The sequence below is a fragment of the Ictidomys tridecemlineatus genome, chromosome 15 (assembly GCF_052094955.1).
Source record: "Ictidomys tridecemlineatus isolate mIctTri1 chromosome 15, mIctTri1.hap1, whole genome shotgun sequence".
Classification (NCBI taxonomy): Eukaryota; Metazoa; Chordata; class Mammalia; order Rodentia; family Sciuridae; genus Ictidomys; species Ictidomys tridecemlineatus.
In genome coordinates, this window is record NC_135491.1 from 13,099,759 (window position 1) to 13,123,638 (window position 23,880).

The 23,880-nt window shown below is 45.7% G+C and overlaps 1 protein-coding gene and 1 pseudogene across 1 annotated transcript in view; one reads left to right on the forward strand and one right to left on the reverse strand.

Annotated features, from left to right (window-relative positions):
- Window positions 1-19,239, forward strand: part of LOC101958133 (cytochrome P450 2B4) — a 28,403-nt gene extending 9,164 nt beyond the window's left edge. Inside the window, exons 2-11 of the mRNA XM_078032021.1 lie at window positions 3,983-4,145; window positions 4,289-4,438; window positions 5,274-5,434; window positions 5,799-5,975; window positions 6,435-6,576; window positions 7,799-7,986; window positions 8,171-8,312; window positions 12,287-14,392; window positions 18,219-18,407; window positions 19,086-19,239. Coding sequence (XP_077888147.1) covers window positions 3,983-4,145; window positions 4,289-4,438; window positions 5,274-5,434; window positions 5,799-5,975; window positions 6,435-6,576; window positions 7,799-7,986; window positions 8,171-8,312; window positions 12,287-12,468 — 1,305 coding nt within the window. The 3' untranslated portion in view covers window positions 12,469-14,392; window positions 18,219-18,407; window positions 19,086-19,239. The remainder of the gene's footprint in view (window positions 1-3,982; window positions 4,146-4,288; window positions 4,439-5,273; window positions 5,435-5,798; window positions 5,976-6,434; window positions 6,577-7,798; window positions 7,987-8,170; window positions 8,313-12,286; window positions 14,393-18,218; window positions 18,408-19,085) is intronic.
- An 812-nt stretch (window positions 19,240-20,051) lies between these two features.
- On the reverse strand, window positions 20,052-21,722 carry LOC144371133 (neurexophilin-1 pseudogene; annotated as a pseudogene).
- Between the last annotated feature and the right edge of the window lie 2,158 nt (window positions 21,723-23,880).

Consider the following 23,880-nt stretch of genomic DNA (forward strand, 5'->3'; position numbering starts at 1 on the left):
TTATTTTGGCCAGGGACTTTTTTATTTTTCACTAGAGCATTATAATTATACATAGTATCTGGGTTCATTTTGACAAAATCATACATGCAAGAATTTTTAAAAAATTTTAGTTGTGGTTGGACACAATACTTTATTTTTATTTAATTATTTTTATGTGGTGCTGAGATTCAACCCAGTGCCTCACAGGTGCTAGGCAAATGCTCTGCCACTGAGACGGTACCCCAGCCCAATGCAAGGAATTTGACTTCAATCCCCATCCCTGCCTCTTTCCTCCCCTCCTCCCTCCTGTACATAAAGGTGAAATTTCCTTGAATTGAAAGATTATTTGCAGCCATCTCTTCCCCTGAAGTCCATTCTGTCATTTTAAATTTCGCCACTGATGGTGCTTTTTTTTTTTTTGTAGTTGAATATTAACTTCATAAGATCCCTGTTAGATTGAGCCAGTTTGGGGGTTGGGTTGTGGTAAAGACATGTCCGGGGACTGGGGATGTGGCTCAAGCCGTAGTGTGCTTGCCTGGCAATGCGCAGGGTGCTGGGTTCGGTCCTCAGCATCACATAAAGATAAAATAAACATATTGTGTGCACCTAAAACTAAAAAAATAAACATTAAAAAAGAAGACATGTCAGTACCCATTAACCTGGGAGCCTCTGAGGAACAAGCTGTCTCCTTGGAAGGCAGTGACACAAGAAGGCATCGTATTAAAGATGGGGAATAATTAAGAAAACATGGAACTTAAAGCATTTTTTTTTTTCCTGAAAGAGCAGGTTCTTGTAGGGCCTCATAAAGACAGGGTGCTTCTGGGCCAAGGTGCAGTGGTTATATATATATATATTTAGTTGTAGATGAACACACAATATCTTTATTTATTTTTATGTGGTGGCTCAGGATCAAACCCAGTGCCTCACACATGCAAGGCAAGTGCTTTGCCACTGAGCTGCAGGCCCAACCCAGGTGCAGCATTTTTAAGGAGTCCTATTAAGGGAATTGGTGTTTGCACCCATATGCTGGAGTGTTGACCCTGTTTTTTTTTTTTTTTCTAGCAATTTCAACGTTTCTGGTCTAATTCCTAGGGCCTTTGATCCACTTTGAGCTGATTTTTATGCAGGGTGAGATAGAGATATGGTTTCATTCTTCCACGTAATGGATATCCTGTTTCCCCAGCACCCTTTGTTCAAAAGACTTTTTTCCAAGGCTCATGTTTGGGAATCTTTGTCAAGGACCCCATGACTGTATGCTGTGTGAATGAATGAATGCATCACAATGAAGTCCACTTTTATGTATAAGGAACCAATTAAAAATAATAAACAGACAGAAGGAAGACTAGTAGAGGAAGAGAACCGGGGGATGGAGAGGGGAAGGGATAGGGAAAATACTGGGGATGGAAATGGAGCAAATTATGTTTATAAATAAGGAAATCCTGTCGTCGGAGGTGTCCATCACTGGGGGACATTATGTTAAGAGAAATAAAGGGGGCACAGAAGGACAAATACTGCATGATCACACTTATGGTAAGTGGATTGTGCAAGTGTCACACTCATTCAAATAAAGGGTAGATTGCACACTACCAGAGGCTGGGGGAACTGGGGAGATGTTGGTCAAGGATACAATTTCAGTTAGGCAGGAAGAATAAGTTCCAGAGACATTCTGTTCTTCCTGGAGACTACAGTTACTAACAATATATTGCATGGGGAAAAATAGCTACGAGAGGTGATTTTTATGGGATCCCACCATGAAAAAGTAATAAGTGTGTGAGGTAATAATGAGCTTGATTTAGCCATTTCACAACGTATTCAGAAGTTAACACATTAAGCTGCATGTACAACTTCACTTGTCTATTAAAAATATATATATGTAAAAAAAAATTCACAGGGCACCTTGTGTGTGCTGAGGGATATTCCAGGCATGGATGACGTGGCATCTTAAAGAGAACACAAGGTCGCTATGCTCCTGGACATTCCACAGGGAGAGACATATTAACAAAAAAATAGGGTGAAGTTAGGTAGATGAGCAATGATTGACATAAAGCAGTGTGATATTTTAGAAAGTGCTGGGAGATTATTTTAGATGCATGGTCAGGAAATAGACATGGTCGTACTTTGTTTCTGGAATAGACCCTGAAAGATGCAGAGGGAGCTATGGCACCAGGGGGAGCAGGTGGTGTCCAAAGAACCTGAACAGGAACAAGCTCAGGGGACAGCACAGAGGCTGATCAGGGTGAATAAGGGGCAAGGGGAAGAAGTCAGATAATGGGGGGGAACCACAGGGTTTGCGGCTGTGTGGACCAGGCTGGAGACTGTGGTGCCACTGTCAGAGACATGGGGACATTGGAGGGCTTGGAGAGGGTCAGGGATATTAACTAAATGACACTTAAATAGGGTTGCTGTGGCTTGGAGAATGGCGAAACCATATCAAGGGGCATAAGAGTAGAAGCAGAGAAGTCAGTGAGGGTGCTTTGCACAGATCAATGCAAGATGTTTTTAAAGTAAACTTATCAATTTCTATTTTACTTTTTTTTTTTTTTGGTACTGGGGATGGAACCCAGGGGCACTTAACCACCGAGCCACATCCCCAGCCCTTTATATATTTTATATTGAAATAAGGTCTCGCTAGGTCACTTAGGGCCCCACTAAGCTACTAAGGCTCTTTGAATTTGCAATCCTCCTGCCCCAGCCTCCCGAGTCCCTGGGATTATAGATGTGTGCTAACACGCCTGGCCATTTTTATGATTCTTTGAGTCAAGTTTTTTCTTATTGTTTAACTCATCCTAAAATGTGCACAACTTAATGAATTTCTACAAACAGCACACTTATATCATTGACTTACAGATCAAGTAACAATAGGGCTGGTCCCCAGAAAACCTTCTTCATGTCCCCTTCCAGTCACTATCTTTCCACTTATTCTGACACTCTGGGTTGGTTTTCTTTGTGTCTTTGAACTTCATGTAAATAGATGTAAGTGTAAAATCACTTTCTTTTGTGGCTGGCTGCCTCCATTCAACGTGTCTGTGAGTTTTCCAAAGTTATTGGTAGTAGCTGTAGTTTGTTCTTTGTCAATGCTGCATAATGTTCAATTGTTAGAAATTGTCATTGGATTTATTCTTTATCTACACTGATAAACATTGTGTCAAGCAGTCTTCTATGAATGTTGTGGTTGATATTTTTGATGGACATGTTTGCTGGGCAAGTATTGAGGGATGAAGTTGCAGAGTAGGCATGTGATCAACTTTAATAAACAAAGTTTTCCTCTATTTTCTACATCTACAGGTCCATTAAATTGTGGATTGAAAATACTTGAAAAAGTTGTGTTCATTTTGAATATGTAATGACATTTTCTCTTGACATCATTCCCTAAGCAATACAACCTATTTATGTAACATTTGCATTCCATTAGGTATATGTCATCTAGAGATGACTTAAGTATATAGAAGGATGAAAATATACACAAGTATTATGCCATTGTATATTAGGGACTTGAGCATCTCAGGGTTTTGGTATTACTCAGAGGTCCTGGGACCAATTCCCATAGACGCCAAGGGGGTAATGGCACAGCCTAGCAATTTCCCAAGCTGTACAGATATGATGGCTTTTACCATTTCATGAGCATCATTAGAAGACCCTTCACATCTGCCAAGTGGGTGGGTCAGAGTCGTCCTCTTAGGAAATGGTCAGGAGGCGGAAAGCAGTTGGGTCACAGAAAGATTCTTTGAGAGGCGCAGGAGATGTGGCCAGACTCAAGGGCACAGGCAGGATGGCATTAGAAATACTGAGGCATGTGGATGCTTAGGGCCCAGCCAATCAGAGTGGACCTGCCTGGACTGTGCATTGACCCCTTAGTGGCTGGGTCCTGGGAAGGGAGCTGGAGGCTGAGGGAGAAGGATCTTGTGGGAGACACCTCTGGACCAATCTGCATCTAAGCATTTCATGGTTAACAACGGAGGTGTGCACGGACTAACATCAACCCTGGTGTGGATGTGCTTGGCAGCTTCGAGAGAAATATGGCGACGTGTTCACCGTGTACCTGGGACCAAGGCCTGTGGTCATGCTGTGTGGGACAGAGGCCATACGGGAGGCCCTGGTGGACCAAGCTGAGGATTTCTCTGGCCGGGGGAAAATATCTATTGTTGAGCCAATCTTCCAGGGATACGGTGAGGACCTAGAAGTCCCTGGGATGGGGTGGGATGGAAGATGGGACCTGGGAAAGTGGAGTCTGAGAAGGGAGGACAAGGGGTGGGGACAGAGCCAGACTCCTTCCAGCTTCCTCTGCAACCCGCCTCTCCTACATCCCCAGGTGTGATCTTTGCCAATGGAGAACGTTGGAAAACCCTTCGGAGATTCTCTCTGGCCACCATGAGGGACTTCGGGATGGGAAAGCGGAGCATTGAGGAACGGATTCAGGAGGAGGCTCAGTGTCTGGTGGAGGAGCTGAGGAAATCCAAGGGTGAGGCCTAGGGATGCACAGGAAAGAAAGACGGTGGAACAGAGAGGGATGTGGGGTGCACAGCAACAGAAAGACAGAGAGGTATGTATGCAAAAAAACAAAGCAGAGAGAGAAACCGAGTCAGAAAATTAGAAGGACGGACAGACAAACTTCAGAGAAAAGTCTGCAGAGGAATGAGAGAAAACAGGTGAGACCCAAAGAGAGGGGTAGCATTCATCTGAGGTTCCTGGGCTCCCAGCCCCCTCCCTCCCAGTCTCAGAGACCAGGACTGCACCTGCGAAGCACAGGCCTCAGTGAGCAAGTGAAGAATGATTCAAGCAAGACCAGAGAGCCCTCGGGGTAGAGAGAAGAGACTACCTGGGTGTGGGAGTGAGGGGTGCAGCCATTGGGGCTTCTAAATCTGCACAAGGCATTGATGGAGCTCAGCTCTGCAGCCCTGCCCCAAGGACTTGATTCTAGGAGGTCACACAGTCAGAGATGGGTCCCAGAGGAGAGGCAGGGGAGTGGCCAACAGCACTGGTTGAATTCTGGGTCTGAATTCTGCCCTTGTAATGAGAAACTACTGTGAATAAATTATTGAACCTGTCTGTCCATCTACAGTGTGTGGGGGATAATAGTAGAATTGCATTTTTTTTACTATGTTCTGGTGAAAACTAAATATGCAAAGGGCTTGGAATAAAGCCTGATACAGGCTGTGCTAGCAAGTGGGTTCTGTATGGATATTCTTACCTTTTATTACTGATCAGCGGTGGACAATCCCAGAGAGACGAGCAGCAGCCAATTGTCCCCAGGCTCTGGAATCTGTGACCTGTGACCTGCCCCCTTCTCCTCCTAGGGGCTCTCGTGGACCCCACCTTCCTCTTCCAGTCCATCACCGCCAACATCATCTGCTCCATCGTCTTTGGAGAACGCTTCGACTATAAAGACCGAGAGTTCCTGCGGCTGCTGGACATGTTCTATCAGTCATTCGCGCTGATCAGCTCCTTCTCCGGCCAGGTCTGGGAAAGGAAGGAGGCTGGGGGTGAGGGGAACAGTCAGGGTCGTGGGAAAGCATGGTCTGCTTTTGGGGAACAGAAGTGCACCTAGAGTTGGAAGAAAGGTAGATGCCACATGGAGGGCCAGGGATGTGAGATGTGGAGGGAGGGAGAGACGGTGAGCAAGGATCAGAAACAGAGTCCCAGAGAGACTAAGAAGAGGAGGGCTTGGGAGAAAGAAGAGAGGAAAAGAGAGAAGACAGAATAAGACAAAGGTTTGGGGGGAGAGAGAGATTCCCCCTAGAGGTGTGGGCCCCTGGATGTCTACTCCCCCCACCTGCTAGCTCAGTCCTTGGGGAGAACTCACTGCCCCTTCCTTCTTGCAGGTGTTTGAATTGTTCTCCCACATCCTGAAGTACTTTCCGGGCACACACAGGCAAGTCTACGAGAACCTGCAGGAGGTCCTCACCTTCATCGGCCACAGTGTGGAGAAGCACCGAGCAACCCTGGACCCCAGCGCCCCCAGAGACTTCATCGATGCCTACCTGCTCCGCATGGACAAAGTGAGGCCTGGGGCGGGAGGTGGGGGGACAGAGGGAGGTTGGAGGAAAGGAGTGTGGGGAGGAGGGGGTGGGAAGGACGGAGGAGGGGGAGGAGCTGGGGGGAGGAAGACCAGGGAAAGGAGGAAGGGACTGACAGGAGAGGGAGAGGGGAAGGGGCGCTGGGTGATGGGGACACACAGGGACCAAAAGAAACAGGAGAAAAGACCCTCAGAGGCAGGAAGAGACTGGGGACAAAAACCAGAAACAAGCCAAAGAGACGGAAAGAGAGAGACACCAAGTCAGGCAGAGCCATGAGGAGGAGGGAGGGAGAGAGAGAGACTCGGGCTTGGCCCTGCTGAGACCCAGGGACCCCCGGGAGGGGGGAGACCCAGAGACAAAGGGCGGGGCCTGGGGGGCAGGCGAGTCCCCAGTGGGCTCTAGGCCCTGACCTGCCCTCCCTCTCCACACCTGTGGGCCCAGGAGAAGTCCAACCTGCAGAGCGAGTTCCACCACAAGAACCTCGCCATTACCTTGCTGTCCCTCTTCTTCGCGGGCACCGAGACCACCAGCACCACTCTGCGCTATGGCTTCCTGCTCATGCTCAAGTACCCTCACGTGGCAGGTGGGCCCGGGAGAGCGCGTGGGGAGGGTCCTCTGGTCCCCTCCTGGCTGCAGAGGTGGGGCTAGGGTCCTCCATGGATGGGAGGCAACCTGACCTCTGTTTCAGGAGCTGGGCAGGCCCAGGGTGGTCTCCTGCTGAGCCCGTGCTGTGGGCCAGTGGTGAAGGTAGAATCTGTTGACTTGTTCTTCCAAGGTTTTCTGTCATCCTTCATTTATTTATCCAACCTTTTAGTGATTCGCATACATTGAGACTCTTTGATTCTTTCATCAATGATTCATCCAAGGACATTCACATTCCTTTACTTATGAGTGAGTTGACCTTCAGACAATGATAGTTGAGTGACTGTTGTCATTGATTCATGGCTCATTCACTGGCGTGGATCCACTCATCCTTCCCTGAACTAAGTCTCATTCCTTAATCATTCCATCAAATAGTCTTCAGTCCATCCTTCTTGCATTAAGTAAATTATTCATTATACATCCCTCATTTATTTATCATTTAATCTATGCATTCATTTTCTCCATTATTTTGCATACCTACACTAATTTATTCATCTATGTAGTTCATAAATTAAGCATTCATGTGATTAGTGACTCATAGGGTTCATTTTTTTTGTCCAAGAATCATTTATTAATGGACTTATTCATTGATCCACCTATTGATAAGTTGAATACATCATCCATTCATTGGTCTGCTCATTCTTTCATTAATCTTCACATTCAAGCATTGATTTATTATTGATAGGATTGATGTAGGTGGCCATTTCTTTATCTAGTTTTTCATGGATTCACCACTGGTCTTTTCCACTGTTGTATTCCCGAGGACCTAACACAGTGCTTCATCTGTAAAGCACTCATGATAAATGTTAGATATTTTTTATTCATTTTAGAGGCATGGGTGTTACAGCTTTTCAGCTTGTAGTCCTTCATCTCAAATTGCCTGTGAAATCATGGTGTGTGTGTGTGTGTGTGTGTGTGTGTGTGTGTGTGTGTGTGCATGCATGCACACACAGGGTACCTGTGCACGGGGGCGATGACTTATCACATTCATTAGAATTCAAACGATGAGAGTTCTGGTTGAGTTTCCCTCTTCCCATCCCCCAGCTGATTGCTCTGAGGGTATCAATGATCTGAGCCTTGATGTAGAAATTTTGTGGCTCAGTATTCCACAGAGAACAGTGTGGCTGCTGAAACAGAGCTCATTGGTCCCCTTTTCTGTGCAGAAAGAGTCAAAGAGGAGATTGCACAGGTGATTGGCTCACACAGGCCACCTGCCCTCGATGATCACTCCAAAATGCCATACACGGAGGCAGTCATCCACGAGATTCAGAGATTTGGAGATCTCCTCCCCATTGGTGTGCCCCACATAGTCACTAAAGACACTGTCTTCCGAGGGTACCTCATCCCCAAGGTGAGCCCAGCTGGGTTTGGGTCTGCTCTCTGTGGGCGTCCTTGATTCACTTAATCCCAGTTTCAACCTCCTGTGCGTTTCTCGGCAGGGCCCCTGGTTTTCGTTTTTGTTTGTTTTATCACTTTACTTATTTTTCATGGGGCCAGGAATGGCACTGTCTCTTGATCTTTCAACCTTTCCTCAGAACACTGAAGTGTACCCCATCCTGAGCTCTGCTCTCCACGACCCGCATTACTTTAAAGAACCAGACACCTTCAACCCTGACCACTTTCTGGATGCCAACGGGGCACTGAAGAAGAATGAAGCTTTTATCCCCTTCTCGGCAGGTAGGCTGGACCTGGGATCCCTTCAAAGACACCAGGGGCAGGTCCCATCTGCTCCTCGAGACAATGATAGGTCTTTGTTTTGTGAGCGCTCAGCATATTCCAGTTGCTTTACCTGTACTGTCCCATTCCATCTTCACTACCACCCTGCGAGGAGACTTGAGAAGTGACATTATGCCCCAAGGCTTGCCTTGATAAACAGGACCTTGGGCAAATGTTGGAAAATCCCTAGACCTGAGCAAAGTCGTTTTCTTAAAAATCAACAACCAAAATGTATTTATTAGCATGAGTCCAAGCCCAGTGCTTACTAAAGGGCTAAGAAAATGCAGCTACAAACTCAGAGAGGGTTCATCCCTAGTCTATTGCCTCCATATGACCCAGCTGTCCCACTCCTTGGTTTTCATCCAGAAGAACTAAAATCAGCATACTATAGCTATAAATGCATACCAATGTTTATAATGACAGAATTCACAATAGCTACGTCATGAAAACAGCCTTGGTGTCTGTCAGCAGATAAAGAGATAAAGAAAATGTGGTATATTTGCAAGGCATGACTAATCCCAGCAGCTTGGGAGGCTGAGGCAGGAGGATTGCAAGTTCAAAGCTGGCTTCAGCAACTTAGCAAGGTTCTAAATAACTCTGTGAGACCCTGTGTGTGATTAAAATATAAAAAAGGGCTGGGAATGTGGCTTAGTGGTTAAGCACCCCTAAGTTCAATGTTCAATACCTGGTACCAAGAAAAAGAAAAAGAAAATGTGGTGTGTGTGTGTGTGTGTGTGTGTGTGTGTGTGTGTGTGTGTGGTGTATTCATCCATACAGAAGAATGAAATAATATCATTTGCTGGTGAATGGATAAATGGATGGAATTGGAGAACATCATGCTATATGAAATAAGCCAGAAAGTCAAGTATGAAATGTTTCTTTCATATGTGGAAACTACAGGGAAAAAAAGAAATAAAAAGTGACCTCATGAAAACAGAAGTGAGACCAGTAGAGCTGAGGAAGGGGATCCAGGTGGAGGGTGAAGGAGAAGGAATAAAACTGACCAAGTTATGCTTTGTGCATGTACAAACCCACAAACCCCACTTTTATCTATAATTATAATACAACAATTAAAAAATAAATAAAGAAAAGTAATTAAGAGGAAGGTGGTCAGGGGGAGGGAGGATGGAGGTATAGAGAAGTCCTGGGTTCCAAGATCGTCATGTGCACTTATAAATATGTCACAATGAATCTATGATGTCTAATTATTATGCATCAATAAAAGCGTAAAAAAAATCCAGATCATGTACAGACAGAATTCCTGCTCCAGGAAACTTATAGTCCACAGTTCATTTTCATCAAGTTGTTCCCAAATAATGATCTTCTTAAATTATTAAATGCCTGCCGCTTAGAACCGCCTGGCACAAAGTCAGTTACTATCATTAATAATCTGGCGTTATTTGGGAGCACAAAGTAGGAAATACTAACTTTGGTGGGTAGGTGAGGAAAAGCTCACCTGAGAAAGTGGTTTCCAGGCAGAGGCCTGGTGGGCGAGTGTTGATCAGCTATGAGAAAGAAGGTTCCAGGCGGAGGCAACAGCAGAGTAGAGTTAGGTGGCCCATTAGAGCAACTGTAAGGAGCTCCAGCTATAGATTAGGAAAGGGATTGTTGAGTGTGAGGAGCTCAGCCAGGAAGGGCGTTGAGGGCTGGAGAGGAGTTTGGATTGCTCTTTGAACACTGGGCTGGGGAAAGTTTTTTTTTGTGTGTGTATGTGTGTGTGTGCGCGCGCGTGTGCTAGGGATGGAACTCTGGAATGTTTAACCATATCCCAGCCCTTTTTATTTATTTTTAAAATTTAGAGACAGGGTCTCGCTAAATTGCTGAGGGCCTTGCTGAGTAGCCAAGGCTGGCATTGAATTTATAATCCTGCTTCAGGCTCCCCATCCTCTGGGATTACAGGCATGGGCCTACTTACACGGCTTGGGGAAAGTGTTGGACACACTTGGCCCTGTTCCCACTCTATACTCTGGTTTGGTAAAAGAAAATTTCAGACAAAGTGAATTTTGTAGAGTTTATTTGAGCAAAATAACAATTCATGAATTGGACCACATCCTGCAGTAGTGAAGCTTTAGAGAGCTCCACCCAGATGCATGGACAGGTAACGATAGACAGAAAAGGAACCAAATAGCAGAAACAGCTCCGTTGGTCCAGAGGTTGGTCCACGTGGCCACCTTTGGCGAGTCTGAGCAGTTGGCAGCTTGTGATTGGCTGAAGCGCAGCGCTGGGATTGGCTGAGGCTTGGTTACTTGTTCCAGGAATGTGGTCTCTGTTCGATTGTCCTTTGATTAATATTAAGTTACTGTGCAGTTTACTCAGTGGGGTTTAGGCCAGATTTAACTTGTAAGCCCCACCCAAGGAAACCCCAACATCCAGGTTCCTCATGTTTTGGGAGAAAGAAAGGCCCCAGAAACAAGATCCTATTTATGTGTTTCATCAGTGACTTCAGTGGCCCAGGCCTCTGGCTTAGCTCCCGGCTCTGTGGAATGTGGTCCTCAGGGTCCGTTCTGTCTTCATTGAGAGCAGGGAACACGTGGGGTGGTGGGTGAAGGTCAGCTCTCCATCCAATAGCTCCGTCCTAAGTTTAGGGAGAGGCAGAGACTTAGAGAAGTAAAGACTGAAACAGAGCTAAGCAACAGATAAGTGATGGGGACTAGACAGAGAGAGGGACAGAGGGAGATCATGGCGGAGAAGACAGTCTGTTAGAGACAGAGAGTGAACTTGAGACCACAGAGGAAGGAGAGAGAGAGAATAGATAGACAGGAATGAAGAAGAAAATTTAAAATCGATAAAACAAACAAACAAAAAACAAAACAAAACTTCTTAGGTATAGACCAAGACAAGGCAGAGTGCCCCAAGCAGAAAAAAGAACAAAGTGAACCAATAGAGTGTTGGAATAAAGGAGCCAAAGAAGGGGGAGGGTGTGTTGAGAGAAGATAACAGGCCTTAGGCTCTTGGAAAGATCTGGATCTCCAGCCAGTTCCAGGAGAAGAACCCTCCCAGAGACCTGCCCTGAGTACTTCCAAGGTCCCATCTCCTGACATCTGGAAATGCCAAAAGAACACAGACCCCTTGCCAGATGCATCCAAGCAGGCACAACTTTGCAGCAGCCTGAAAAGCACAGGGGATGCCTGGAATCTGGTCCTCCACTGGGCCTTCCCAGGGTGGTCAGTTTGCAGTTGAGGAAGCACTGAAGCACTTGGAGGTACTCTGTGTCCCTGCCTGACTTTTCAGGCTGTCTCTGTCCTCCTTCTTCTCTAAGCCTGTGGTCTGTAAACTCAAACCCCTCTGAGTATCCATCTGAGCGAAGCCATAGAAACTCTGCTCATGGGCATTGGTCCCATTCACAACTTTATGAATAATTTTTTTTGAGGGAATTCTTGGAGCTGGTGGATTTCAGGTTAAAACTAGAAGAAAACCCAGAGACAGACATAACACAGAGTGCTAGAAACACACACACACACACACACACACACACACACACACACACACACACACACATGCTTAGTGGCTCTTAGATCCAAACAGCAGTAACTACACCTGTAGGATTCCTAATGCAAGCCAGGTGTTATTCTAGGAGTTTCTACAAATGACAACTTTGCCTTTAGTCATCCTGCCAGTGCCTGATAAGTACTATTCTCCTTGTGAAAATGAAGAACGTTAAAAATGTCAAGTCAGAAATATGCACTCACATACCTATACACACTGACCCACCCAAACACAAGTGGGTCCTTATCTCCTACGAGTCCACTGAACCCTTTGAAAATCAAACAATAGCTATAAACTCTCTCCTATAACAATCAACTTGAAGACCCAACAGGTTAAAGATCAAGCCTGTGACAATCCGTAGCAGTGCACAGGTGCCTGGGCTTTGGGGTATGGCAGGCAAAGCATGTGCCCTGGCCCTGAGCCCACACGGTGATCCTCTGTGCCCACAGGGAAGCGCATCTGTCTTGGTGAAGGCATCGCTCGCAACGAGCTGTTCCTCTTCTTCACCACCGTCCTCCAGAACTTCTCTGTGGCCAGCCCCGTGGCTCCCCAGGACATCGACCTCACTCCCCGGGAGAGTGGTTTGGGCAGAGTGCCCCCAACCTACCAGATCCGCTTCCTGCCCCACTGAATGGGCTGAGGGAAAAGGGCCAAAGGATCCAGGGTCATTGTTTCTACCCCTGTAGAGAATGACCGAGATGGCCTCCACATTTTCCTGTGTCTGAGAGACCTGCTGTGGACCTGCATCTTCTCTGTCCTTGTCTGCATCAACATGGGAAGGTCCTTTGTGTAGTCCTACTTCCTTCATCATGCTGTAGCTCTTCCCAGGCTCTCAGGTGTACTCCTTTCCCCTATTCATAGAATTTCAAAAGTCAGAACCAACCTTGAATGTAATCAAGCCCCTTTATAGGTGTATATATAGTAACTTGGGACAAAAGAGGAAACTTGGCAGTAGGTCCTTCTGCAGTTCTGCCTCCCAGGACACAACTTGTGCTGATTAAATTCTCCCTTGCTCAGAATAAATACTGTCCCATTTATCCACTCCTTGTGCGCCATCATCTGTGCTGAAGGGCTTCACATATGACCTCTCTCTCTCTTTCTCCCCTCTCTTTCTTGTTTTGGTAACAGGGAATTAAATTCAGGGACATTTAACCCAGCCCCCTAGAGTCAGGGTTGCACTAAGTTGCTCAGGGCCTCGCTAAGTGGCTGAGACTGGCTTTGAACTTGCAATCCTCCTGTGCCACTTGGATTACTGGCTTTCCAACCCCAAACCTGGAAGCCCTCTCTTAAGGCCCTTCCCCAATAGCCCCCTGTGGTGGGTGTGGTGACCATGCCCATTTTACAGATCAGTAACTGAGGACAGGCGAGATCCTCTTCACATGAGGTCCCAGAGCTAGCGGGTGGAGGAGCCAGGCTGCACTCTGGCTCTAGAACCCAAACCTCCCCACAGAGCCTTCCTCCATATACATGTACATACATACATACATACATATACACGTATACCTGTATATATTTACATTGAGATAAATTAACACAACACAAAATCGGCCATTTGGAGTGTAGAATTTAGTTCATTCCCAATGGTGAACAAGTACCACCATCTCGTTCCCGATGCTCACGTCGCTCCTCCCCAAACCCCTGCACCTACTAAACAGCCATCCTCAGTCCCACTGGCCCAGGTCCTGCAAACGGCAATCTCGTTTCTGTCGAGCCGTCCATCTCACATAACGGAATCGTCCGACGTGTGGTCGCGTGTGTCGGGTTCTTTTTCTTCACACAGCGCAGTCTTGCCCCCGTGGTCCTCCCCTGCAGTTCCTGGCTGCCTGTCCCTGCAGCTTCTCTCCGGGGAGGGGCCTCCTCAGCCCACGTGTCCTGAAGCAGCACGATTCCACGGTGGCACCTTGGATCCCTGGATATTTATTTGAAATTTTCTGAAATCAAACCAATATCCAAAGCCTCCCACGTCAGGAGGGGACCCCACCATTTTGCCCATGGCTTATTGATGGTCATGTCCCCAGGCACTTTTTCAGAGGGACTGCCAGCTCTGTGAAGGGACAGCCTGCCGTCTCCTTCACTGCTGCCCTCGGAGCACCCAAGCAGAGTGTGGCCTCTGACGGGCCTTCAAAATACCCGGTGGGGTGTGCGTGGAGAAAAGACAACATCAGCCACCCTCCACCCACCCCAAACCCAACCAGACCTCTGCCACCAGACCATGTCACCTCTGAGGGTCACTGTCTTTTAATACCCAGCATAACTTCCTGCCACCAGAGGGCTCAGGGAGGCCCCCATTCTGCCTGCCAGGTCTCTTCACCTCTCATGCTGGATGCCATCCCCTGACGAAAATGGCTGAGAGCCACTTGGCAATGGAGCCACTTGAAACCAGCCTGGACACATCCCAATCATTGGCATGTCCTTGAGGGACATGTGACACATTCCAGGAGCTGTCTCCCTGCAGCTAGTGGCCAATGGGAAGCTGGCTCTGGGACTAAACATGTGGCCTGTGCAGTGCCTGCCACCCTCAGGCTCCCTGAAGAGTTGCTAGGAGCTCTGCCAAGGTAGGGTCCTGGCACACCCTCCTCCAACAACCACAGCGACGGTGAGGAGGGGGGTGGGAGGAGGAGGAGCAGCTCAAGGCAGCGAGGCGGCTGGAGGTCCAACTTGGGGTGAAAGTCTCACAGCAGCTTGGGAATTCTCTTCATTCAGCAGAGATCTGGCCCAGCATGCCCTGTAGAGAGCGTCTGGAGTTCTGGGGAGAAGCAGGGAGGAGGATGGCTTGGAGGGTATCAGACTTGAGGCTTTGAGTTTGGTCCTGCAGTGGGGGAGGAGAGGCTGGGTGTGGGGAGTGGTGCTATTCGTATTGCACAGTCCTTGGCAAAGCTGAGACAGGATGATTGGGGAAGGGTGCGAGTGAGGCTTGGACAAAGCACGAAGTTCAAGGGTTGGTTCTTCCCTGATGAGGCTACAGCCAGCGGGGCTCAGGATCCCCTGGAAGGTGTCATTCAGGTGGGAGTGGGGAAGACACTTCTCTTGTGCTCGATAGTGAGGTCTGGACCCTGTCTCCAGAGCTGGGGGAGAAATATGGGAACATCTTCACAGGGCACTGGGACCCCATCCTGCCTTCAGCCTGTGTGGATACGAGGTCATGCATGAGGCTCTAGTGGGTCAAGCTGAGGCTTTCTCCAGCCGAGGGCTCATTGCCATCACTGACTCCATATTCTAGGAACTGGTGTTGGGGGACAGGGTAGGGACTGGGGGGACATGGGGGAGTACGAGTCCTCCCAAACTCCCTCTGTGCCCCACCAATCAGGAGTGAGCTTTGTCAATGGAAAGCCTTGGCAAGTCCTCCAGTGGTTCTGTCTGATCACCATGGAGGACTTTGGGAGGGGGAAGTGGAGTTTTGAGGAGTGAATCAAGGAGGAGGCTGAGAGTTTGGTGGAGGAGCTGTGGACACCTCAGAATGAGCCCCGTGGGGGACTCAAGATGGGGACATAGGGAGGAAGAAATAACTGATAAGAGACAGGGACAGGGAGATGCAGACAGATTCAGGGAGAGAGGGAGCCAGAGACACAGGGAAGGGAAAGGGAATGAGAAACACGGAGACAGAGGAGTCAGGGAGGGAGGAGGAGGGCGGGGAGAGAGGAGAGAGAAAACAAAATAAAACAAAAAACAAAAAACAAAAAGACAGAGAAAAGCCAGGGAGGCCAAGATAGATCTAGAAAGAGAAAATACAAAGAACAGATTTATAAGTGAAAAAGCTAAAGCTAGAATCAGGGGTGAAACAGAGGGTTAGTGAGGTGTAGGGGATGGGGATCAAGGACGTTTGGGCACAGAAAAGAGAGTGGACAGCCTCACAGAGGGTCAGAAGTGGAGAGAGACAGATGTACACAGAAAGTGAGACCAAGACAAACCCTGAAATACTAGAGAGAGAGGGGTGTGAAGAGAGAGAGCTCAACTGAAAGACCCATGAAAGATGGCTGCCAAGTGACAGAAACCAACCACATAAGTGAAGATGGCCCAGCCAGGTCAGAGTCACTCAGGAGGACAGTGAAATGCAGGGACAGGCAGACCTCCACCATGGTCCTCTCATCCCCAGGGACCTATCCGGACTCCACCCTCCTCTTTCACTCCATCACTGCCAACCTCATCTGCGCCATTGTCTTTGGTGAATGCTTTAGTTACCAGGACCCCAAATTCCTACATCTGCAGAGTTTACTGAAGGAAACATTCACCATCCTCACCTCCTTCTATTGCCACATGAGGTCAAAGATTCCAGGATGGGCCAGGAATCTGGGTTGTGGATCCTGGGATGGGACCTGGTGTTCCCTCTCCGGAGCTCAGGAGCAGGAAGGCAGGGTGGTTCTTGAAAGAACAATCAAGGCTTGCCTTCAGAGAAAATGCCCATTTATTGAGAAACAGCTCTGCATATTTATATGAGAGCCGGGAGTGGTCTGAGAGTTGGCAGGGGGTGCTTTTTGATTGGTGGGTAAGGATCATGTGAGCCAGCAGGGCCAGTCTGTTTGGTGGGTAAGGATCATGTGAGCCAGCAGGGCTAGTCTGATTGGTAGGTAAGGATCAGGTGAGCCAGCAGCGCTCACCATTGGACGGCTCTTCTTGGGGGATGGGGAAGTTAGTCTTTGGAGCTGGGGCGACTCCCAACAGTTCTGATCCTGGAAGGGGAGGCAGTTATTTTAATCTCTCCCTGCTTCTGACTTCTGAGTAACAGGCCCATAAGGCCCCTGCCAGCATCTGAGGTGCCTTTTTTTTTTAACTCAACTTTGTTTTATTTTTATATATATTTTGTTTTTTTCAGAAATAATATATCTACATAGCTTTCAGTAGTACTTGAGCTGAATATGAGCTTTGGACACTACTGATCTTTTTTAATGGAGTTCATGGCTACATTGAATAAATGAATTCCTTTTTGAACAAATAACAAGTAGAAAGACAAGAACAATTTAATATTAATAAGTAGTTCAAATAACACTTGGTTAAACTATGTACAATACAAACCATTGAAACAAGTGAAGAGTAGGATATTGAATTTGTTACCCTATGTGTATAAAGATAAGACAGGCCTTTCCCTTCTTATATAAGGATTGTAACTTGTTTTAAGTGACCTTAGTACATCTCAACTTTGCAAATATCCAATGACTAGCAATGAAATATGTAATCCCAATGTCTTCCCACATGTAAATTCCAAATGTTTGCTTATCTTTACTGAAAACAGACTCCCTCCACAGCGGGGGGAGGAGTGGAAGAGTCATTTTGTATCACCTTGAATGTGCCTACTGTATGCTGGAAAAAAGTGGCTACCCTTTGTATTTATAAAATAAAGAATACAGAGCTCTAAAATCACTTTTTTTTGCATTTTAATAAGAATATACAGTAGTGTTTACCAGTTTAGCTACCTGAAGCTCAGGAATGCCTCAGTGGGGATTATTAATTAGTGTAACTGAAGACTTTCAAGGAGATTTCCAGAGCAGTGAGTGTTAGAAACATTTTCTGCTTAGTTTGTCCTTTTGATGATAGATTATTTTGAATCATTATGAGTCAATGAAAGTCCTCTTGATAGGGGATAGATGAGAATGTGTTTGTGTGTCTTAAGAGTGTGTCCTCAAGTGTGACTTTAAAATCTATGGTGACCATGGAGTGTTACTCAGCCATAAAGAGGAACGACTTTATGGCATTTGCTGGTAAATGGATGGAACTGGAGACCATCATGTTAAGCAAAATGAACCAGTCCCTGAAGGTTGCAGGTTTAATGTTTTCTCTGATATGTGGAAGCTGATTCAAAATAAAGGGGGGATTAAAAAAAGAATAGAAGAATGATCAGTGGAGTAGACAAAGGGGAATGAAGGGAAGGGAGGAGAGGTGGAAAGGGAAGGACAGTGGAAGGAATCTGACCTGACTTTCCTGTATATATACACATAATGAATCTCACCATCATGCGCTTCCATAAGACACTAAATAAAAAAAAAACTTTAATAGCAAAAGATCAGTAGAGGAAACTGCTTCATTATGGAACAACAGCGGTATATATACCTAACTGATTACACACAGCTTGAGTCAATTAGCATCATCAAGATACAGCAATCAGCCAATAAGGAATCTCCACCAACTTAATGGCTCGGTGGTGTTGCTTCACAAACCACTCCTCCTGGCAAACTGCCAGGTGCCATCTTGACTTGATTTGTGATCCCCAACATCTCCTCCCTTTTGTTTTTAAACAACAAGTATGTGGTTTAGGGACTGTGCCTGTGTTAGGTTGTCCAATACTACATATGGTCCTTACCCGTCATTGGATGGTCTGACCTCAAATCGTCAGCCTCCTGGCCTAGGTTGGTACCATTGTAATTGGATCTTACCCATCTTTGACTACAGGCCCAACATATTCAGCCATACTTGTGGATAATGACCATAGTGGTTTTTATACAAACACCATAAATAACCTGCGACAAGCAGAAGGAGGAAGATACAAAATGCCACGATACCAAGCCAATTGACGGCTCCAAGTAAGAAGCCCTTGGAAAAATTGTACCACTGATGACACCATCAGCAAAGAATACCCTGGTACTATTAAGAGTTACAATTTGTTGTCTCTATAGATTAGTTCATTTTTAAAGTTTACATTCCATGTGCCATTAAGCATGGCTCCTAATTGTTCGGAAAAATCTGCTGCTTGAGAAATATTATCATAATGCATAGAAGTGATACACAGTCCAGGTATTGATGCAGCAGTTTATACAGTTTGTTGTGATAGCTATCGCAGAAGCTCTAGTAGCAGCAGCAGAAACAGCAACAGCTGTGATGATGGTAGCTGAAATTCCAAAGTCTCATTTGGTTTTCAGTAATGCTGAAAATTCTTCTATTTTTGTTTTCACTGGCACTGGGATGAAGGTAGCAATTCTGGTAAAGATGGCTCAAGAAAATTGTGTAGCATTCCAGCAGGCACTAAGAAAACAATTTTCTGAACAATTTAGTACATTATCCTGAACAAAATTATTAGATATAATGAAAAGGAAAGGTGAAAGTAAACAAATAGATCTGTTAACCTCCTTTTTTTGTTCACATTTTAAAACAATCCTTGTAAATTTCTGAATTTAGGTAGATTATTTCATAGACATCAACATTTTGAACACCTAGAAAAACTTATAAACTTAATTTAAAAGATATCTTTACTTTCATCTGTTTACCCAATTTAAATTAAACTGTTTATTTATTTAAAATTTTAATATTTATTTTTTTTAGTTTTCAGTGGACATAACATCTTTGTTTGTATGTGGTGCTGAGGATCGAACCCAGGCCACATGCATGCCAGTTGAGCGAGCTACCGCTTGAGCCACATCCCCAGCCCTAAATTAAACTGTTTAAATCACGTGAATAAAAGATATTTGGATCCATCTTTTAAATTTTCATGAGTGCTCCTCATAAATGATATATGGACATACGCACATACAGACATACAACACATAACACAAGTGTGCACACATAACATACAACAGATAACACAAGCGTGCACACATAACACAATAGTAGAGGCCTTGTAGCTTTTCACAGGTGAAATCTCCATCGCAATGTTTAAAAACTCCACAGTTGATCAAAAAATAAAACTGATCAGAAAAACATTAACCTAGGTCTGTATGAGCTCAAAAAATAAAATAGAAAAAAGCATCCTGGCTATCACCTGGGTTTGACTCTTCTTTTGATATCTCATCCTTCTTCCTGTAACTTGCATATGGGTTTGAAGGTATTCCCACAAGTAAGCCTCAAGGTTTTTTACATTTGAAATAGGCGTTAATGGTGCTCATTATTCATTAGCCTCCAGGTGTGGGAGAACCATTGCTGCAGATGTAAGGATAGCTAAACTGGAGTTCTGGATATCAGCTGTTATGGATTTGAGCCAAATCATCTTCTTTTTGGTCTATAGAAATTGCTTTAGTTAGTCTCTCTGGAATCCAAATAGGCTGCTGTTCTCCCTGTGGAAACACACAAACAGACCCCCAACTTCAGACAACCACTGGGTCAGGACCTTTAATGATAATAACTGTAAGCTGATGCAGCTGTGGTGAAAGCTGTAAAATACCAAAGCATCTGAAGGTAAATGCCATCACCATAATTGAAAACTGGAGTTCTGGATAGTCCCGTGCCAGCACCTGCAGCAAATAGGGAAAAACTGAGGACTCATTAGTTATTGGCATTGGAAATGGCCAAACGTCAGGGGCACTGGGTGCATCCTCTGCCACTGGCCGCAGCGTCCTGCTCCCCGGGGAAGCCCCATGGTGGAGGGTGGGGAAGGGCTGGTGGCCGCCGCTGGTGGCCGCCGCCGCTGGCTGAAAGTCCTTGTTGTACCATGACCGGCTCGTGCACACAGCCGCGCCGCCTCACGCACCCTCTGGTGATAGAAAGTAGTTAGTAGCAGCATTTTGTTGTAACTCCTTCCCTGATAGTCCTTCATCTTCTGAACTTTCTTCCTCTTTCTGACTAGAGTTCCTGGGCTTTTATCAACGTATGCCCTAACTGTTCTTGGTTTTACTGGAGCGCCTCCTTCCTTTAGCAATTTACTTAGCACCCTTCAGTTTGATTTTTACTAACTTCTGATCCCATACTCCCGTAACAAAGACAATACAACACACCAAGACAAAACAAAACAAAAACACACTGTATTAATCTTCTCCATTTTCTTGAAATGGCCATTCGTCCTCTCTCCTTATCTGCTTCCCCAGGGGCGAGCATCTTTCCTCCCATCCTATCTATTTCAAGGGATGGGCAGCTTACCTTGTCACTTACCCCCGAGCGTATTGGAGTTCCCCTGTACAGTCCACCATATACCGCAGTCTGGATGGGCACAATAACCAGGAGGTGACAAGCAACTTGTGAAGACTGAAGCAGGAACTACTCTATTACGGAACAACAGTGGTATATATACCTAACTGATTACACACAGCTTGACTCAATTAGCTTCATCCAGATACAGCAATCAGCCAATAAGGAATCCTCATCATCTTAATGCCTCTGTGGCATTGCTTCACAAACCACTCCTCCTGGCAAACTGCCAGGTGCCATCTTGACTTGATTTGTGGTTCCCAACAATTCCTCAGTCTTCAGCCCCACCCCTTTTCCCCATCCTCATCCAGGGAGGAGGGCCCACATGACAGTTAGAGTGGGGATACTTTCTGTACTCACCTATAATCCACTATAAAAGGGAATGTAAATACAGGCCCCTGGAGGGGCTTGGAGCAGAGCCAGGGCACTTGGCCTTGGGTGTGCTCCTGGTAACAGGTGTTTGAAGAGCTGTTGTTGCAGAGTGAGTTCTTAGAGCCTTGTCAATCCTTTCATATTTGACACAGAAGGTAAGAGACTTGGGATCTTTGGCATCCATCACAGTTTATAGAGCCAAGTCAAATTCCACAATTTTTGTAGGAGGCACTGACCTGACAGTTACAGTCCCCCACTAGTGGGATTATGCCCCAAATAAGCACTAAATGCCCCATGGTTATGATCTACAGTTTCCCCAGTTGTCAACAGGTTCATCTTTGTTGTTTTTGATGTTGAATGAAAATCGCCCCATTTTCTTAAACTTTTCCTTATTTACAGTGGGCCTTTTCTTAGCCCTGGGCTGAGGCTTTTGAACATCTGTGGATCTCCTCAGCCAGTCCCAGGAGTCTTGCTCAGAATGAGGTTCTGGGGGTCATATCATAGGTCCAAATCTGCATCATTTTCTTTGCCATGAATAGTCTGTGACAGGAGTTGGCTGATAGACAACTGTTCACTGCTTTCTGTCCACATGTGCTTTACTGTGGATTTGCAGCTTCCAGACTTCAGAAGTTCTGAGTTTCCACCATTTGTGAAATTGGCACATGTGACAGTCTCTGAGGCTCCGTCCATGGTCAGCCGACTCCATAGCTATGGGCCGAGGGGGCAGAACATCATGATGAAGAGCATGTGGGGGAAAGCAGCTCAGGACAGGACAGCCAGGAAGGAGAGAGAGCCTATGGTGCCTGATTTTTTTTCTTTTAAAAATTTTCTTATTTTATTATTATCATTTTTAACTTTTAAAGTACAATTTAGAATCCAGAGTGTACAGTAACAATAATCACAGGTTTGCATAGATGAACCAAAGTCAAAGCATAGCCTTAAATCTCTTATACAGTTAGGAGACAGTGTAAATGGTCAGAAATAGACTTATTCAAAGCAAACATACATAAGACAGATCTTCAAATGACAACGTGGCCCTTGTGTATCAGATACAATGTATAAAAGAGAGCACTTATGGGTTGTCTTGTCAGGAAACTTACATAAACTTTCATTTTTATAAACTTTTACATAACTCTTAGGCAAGGATTAGATAGCTCTCAGATACATACATATACCAAGTCACATATATTTTGGAAGTCAAGAATATTGCTATAACTTAAATAACATTTGTTTGTTTAACCAGTTACAAAGGAATCATTTAAGACTTTGAAAGAGGTACAAATCCTAATTCCTTTAACACTTAGTTTCCCCAAGTAATAAAACCTAACAAATACTAGAAAATCATCCGTATATAAGAGCAGATCAATGTTTCAGACTTTCTTCATATCAGTACATTAGAGTTCAAGTAACTGTGACTGACCGTGCTAATTATAGTCAATTTAATCACAAACACACATTTTTTGAGATTTACCCTCCACAAACCTTTTGGAACTTATTTGAACATTACCTGGTGCCTTTCTAAAGGAACTAGAAAATGGCACCCCTTCCTCAAGGAAAATGCTGTTTAAGTTTATTTACTATTGCACAGCCCAGGAAGATCTGCCCTGGGAGCTCCCTAAGTCCTGGCTATAGGCACATGTGCTCTTGCTTAACTGCTTACACATTCTCCTGTTCTGGGACTCCCAGGTACATAGGCCACCAGCCCTGCACACAGGCCACCCCACCCCCGACTTGCCAGCTGAGGCCATGAGTCAGGTTGGGGGTAGGAATTAGGCCTGCAAAAGATGTGGATGCAAAAGTGACTGGACCAGGGGATCTAAGATGGCGGGACAGAGGGAAGCGGCATTCTGTGTTGCTCTGTGACCTGGGACTCAAGCAGTGAGAATACTGCTTCTCTGCCAGTGATATTCTTGCTCCCATGCAGGAATCATGGCCACCGTGCTGTGCAGGCCTCCAGGCCTCAGTGACAGAGTAGGTCTCCCAACTACTCGCCCACACAGGACTTCCCAGTGCCTGAGTGAGACCATCTGCATCAGCACCCACAGAAAACTTTTGGCCACACAGGCTCTGAACACAGCAGACAGCACACCCTGGAGGCCACAGAGCCGTCTCTGAACACATTGTTCATGTTCAACACCATCGCCCAGCTCCCCCCCACCCGATCTGACACCGCATTGCTGAAAACAGCCACCTCCATCTTGGGTCAACTCCATCACCACCTTTAGTGGGGGCAACTCCCAGTTTGGAACTCCAGGAGGCCAGGTACTCAGTTTCTAACTCTCCCTTCTCCCCAGAAGCTGCTAATCTCACACAGTGACACCCTGGTTACACTCACCATCCTGAGGGTGGAGACACCAGCTAACAACAGATGACCCCACCTATTGGATGAGAGGGAAGCAGGAAAGGTACTGATCTCCAACCAAAACAATCAATTCTTGTTTCTTCCTTCGAGATTTTTTCCCACTTCTCCTTCTCACAACCCCAACATATGTGAAACCAACTGCTTTGTATGAATTAGGGTTTTGAAGACTGGGACATCTGAATAGTATAGAACAGTGTTGTATATTCTTTTTTTTCCTCCAATTTTTACATTTTAACATTTTTATTTTTCTTAATATATGTGTGTTTGTTTTATGTACTCTACTGCCTTCCCACTTACTTGTCTACCCAAAATTACTTCCTCTCTATTCCCTTGCTACTTACCTTCTTCTTTAGATTTCTCTTTCACACTTCCTAAGTTATAATAACTCTATATCCTCACCTCCTACCTCTTCGGCATATCAACCCAAACAGAAATCCTTGAAATGAAAGAAACAATGAACCAAATTATGAAAGCATCACCAAAAGA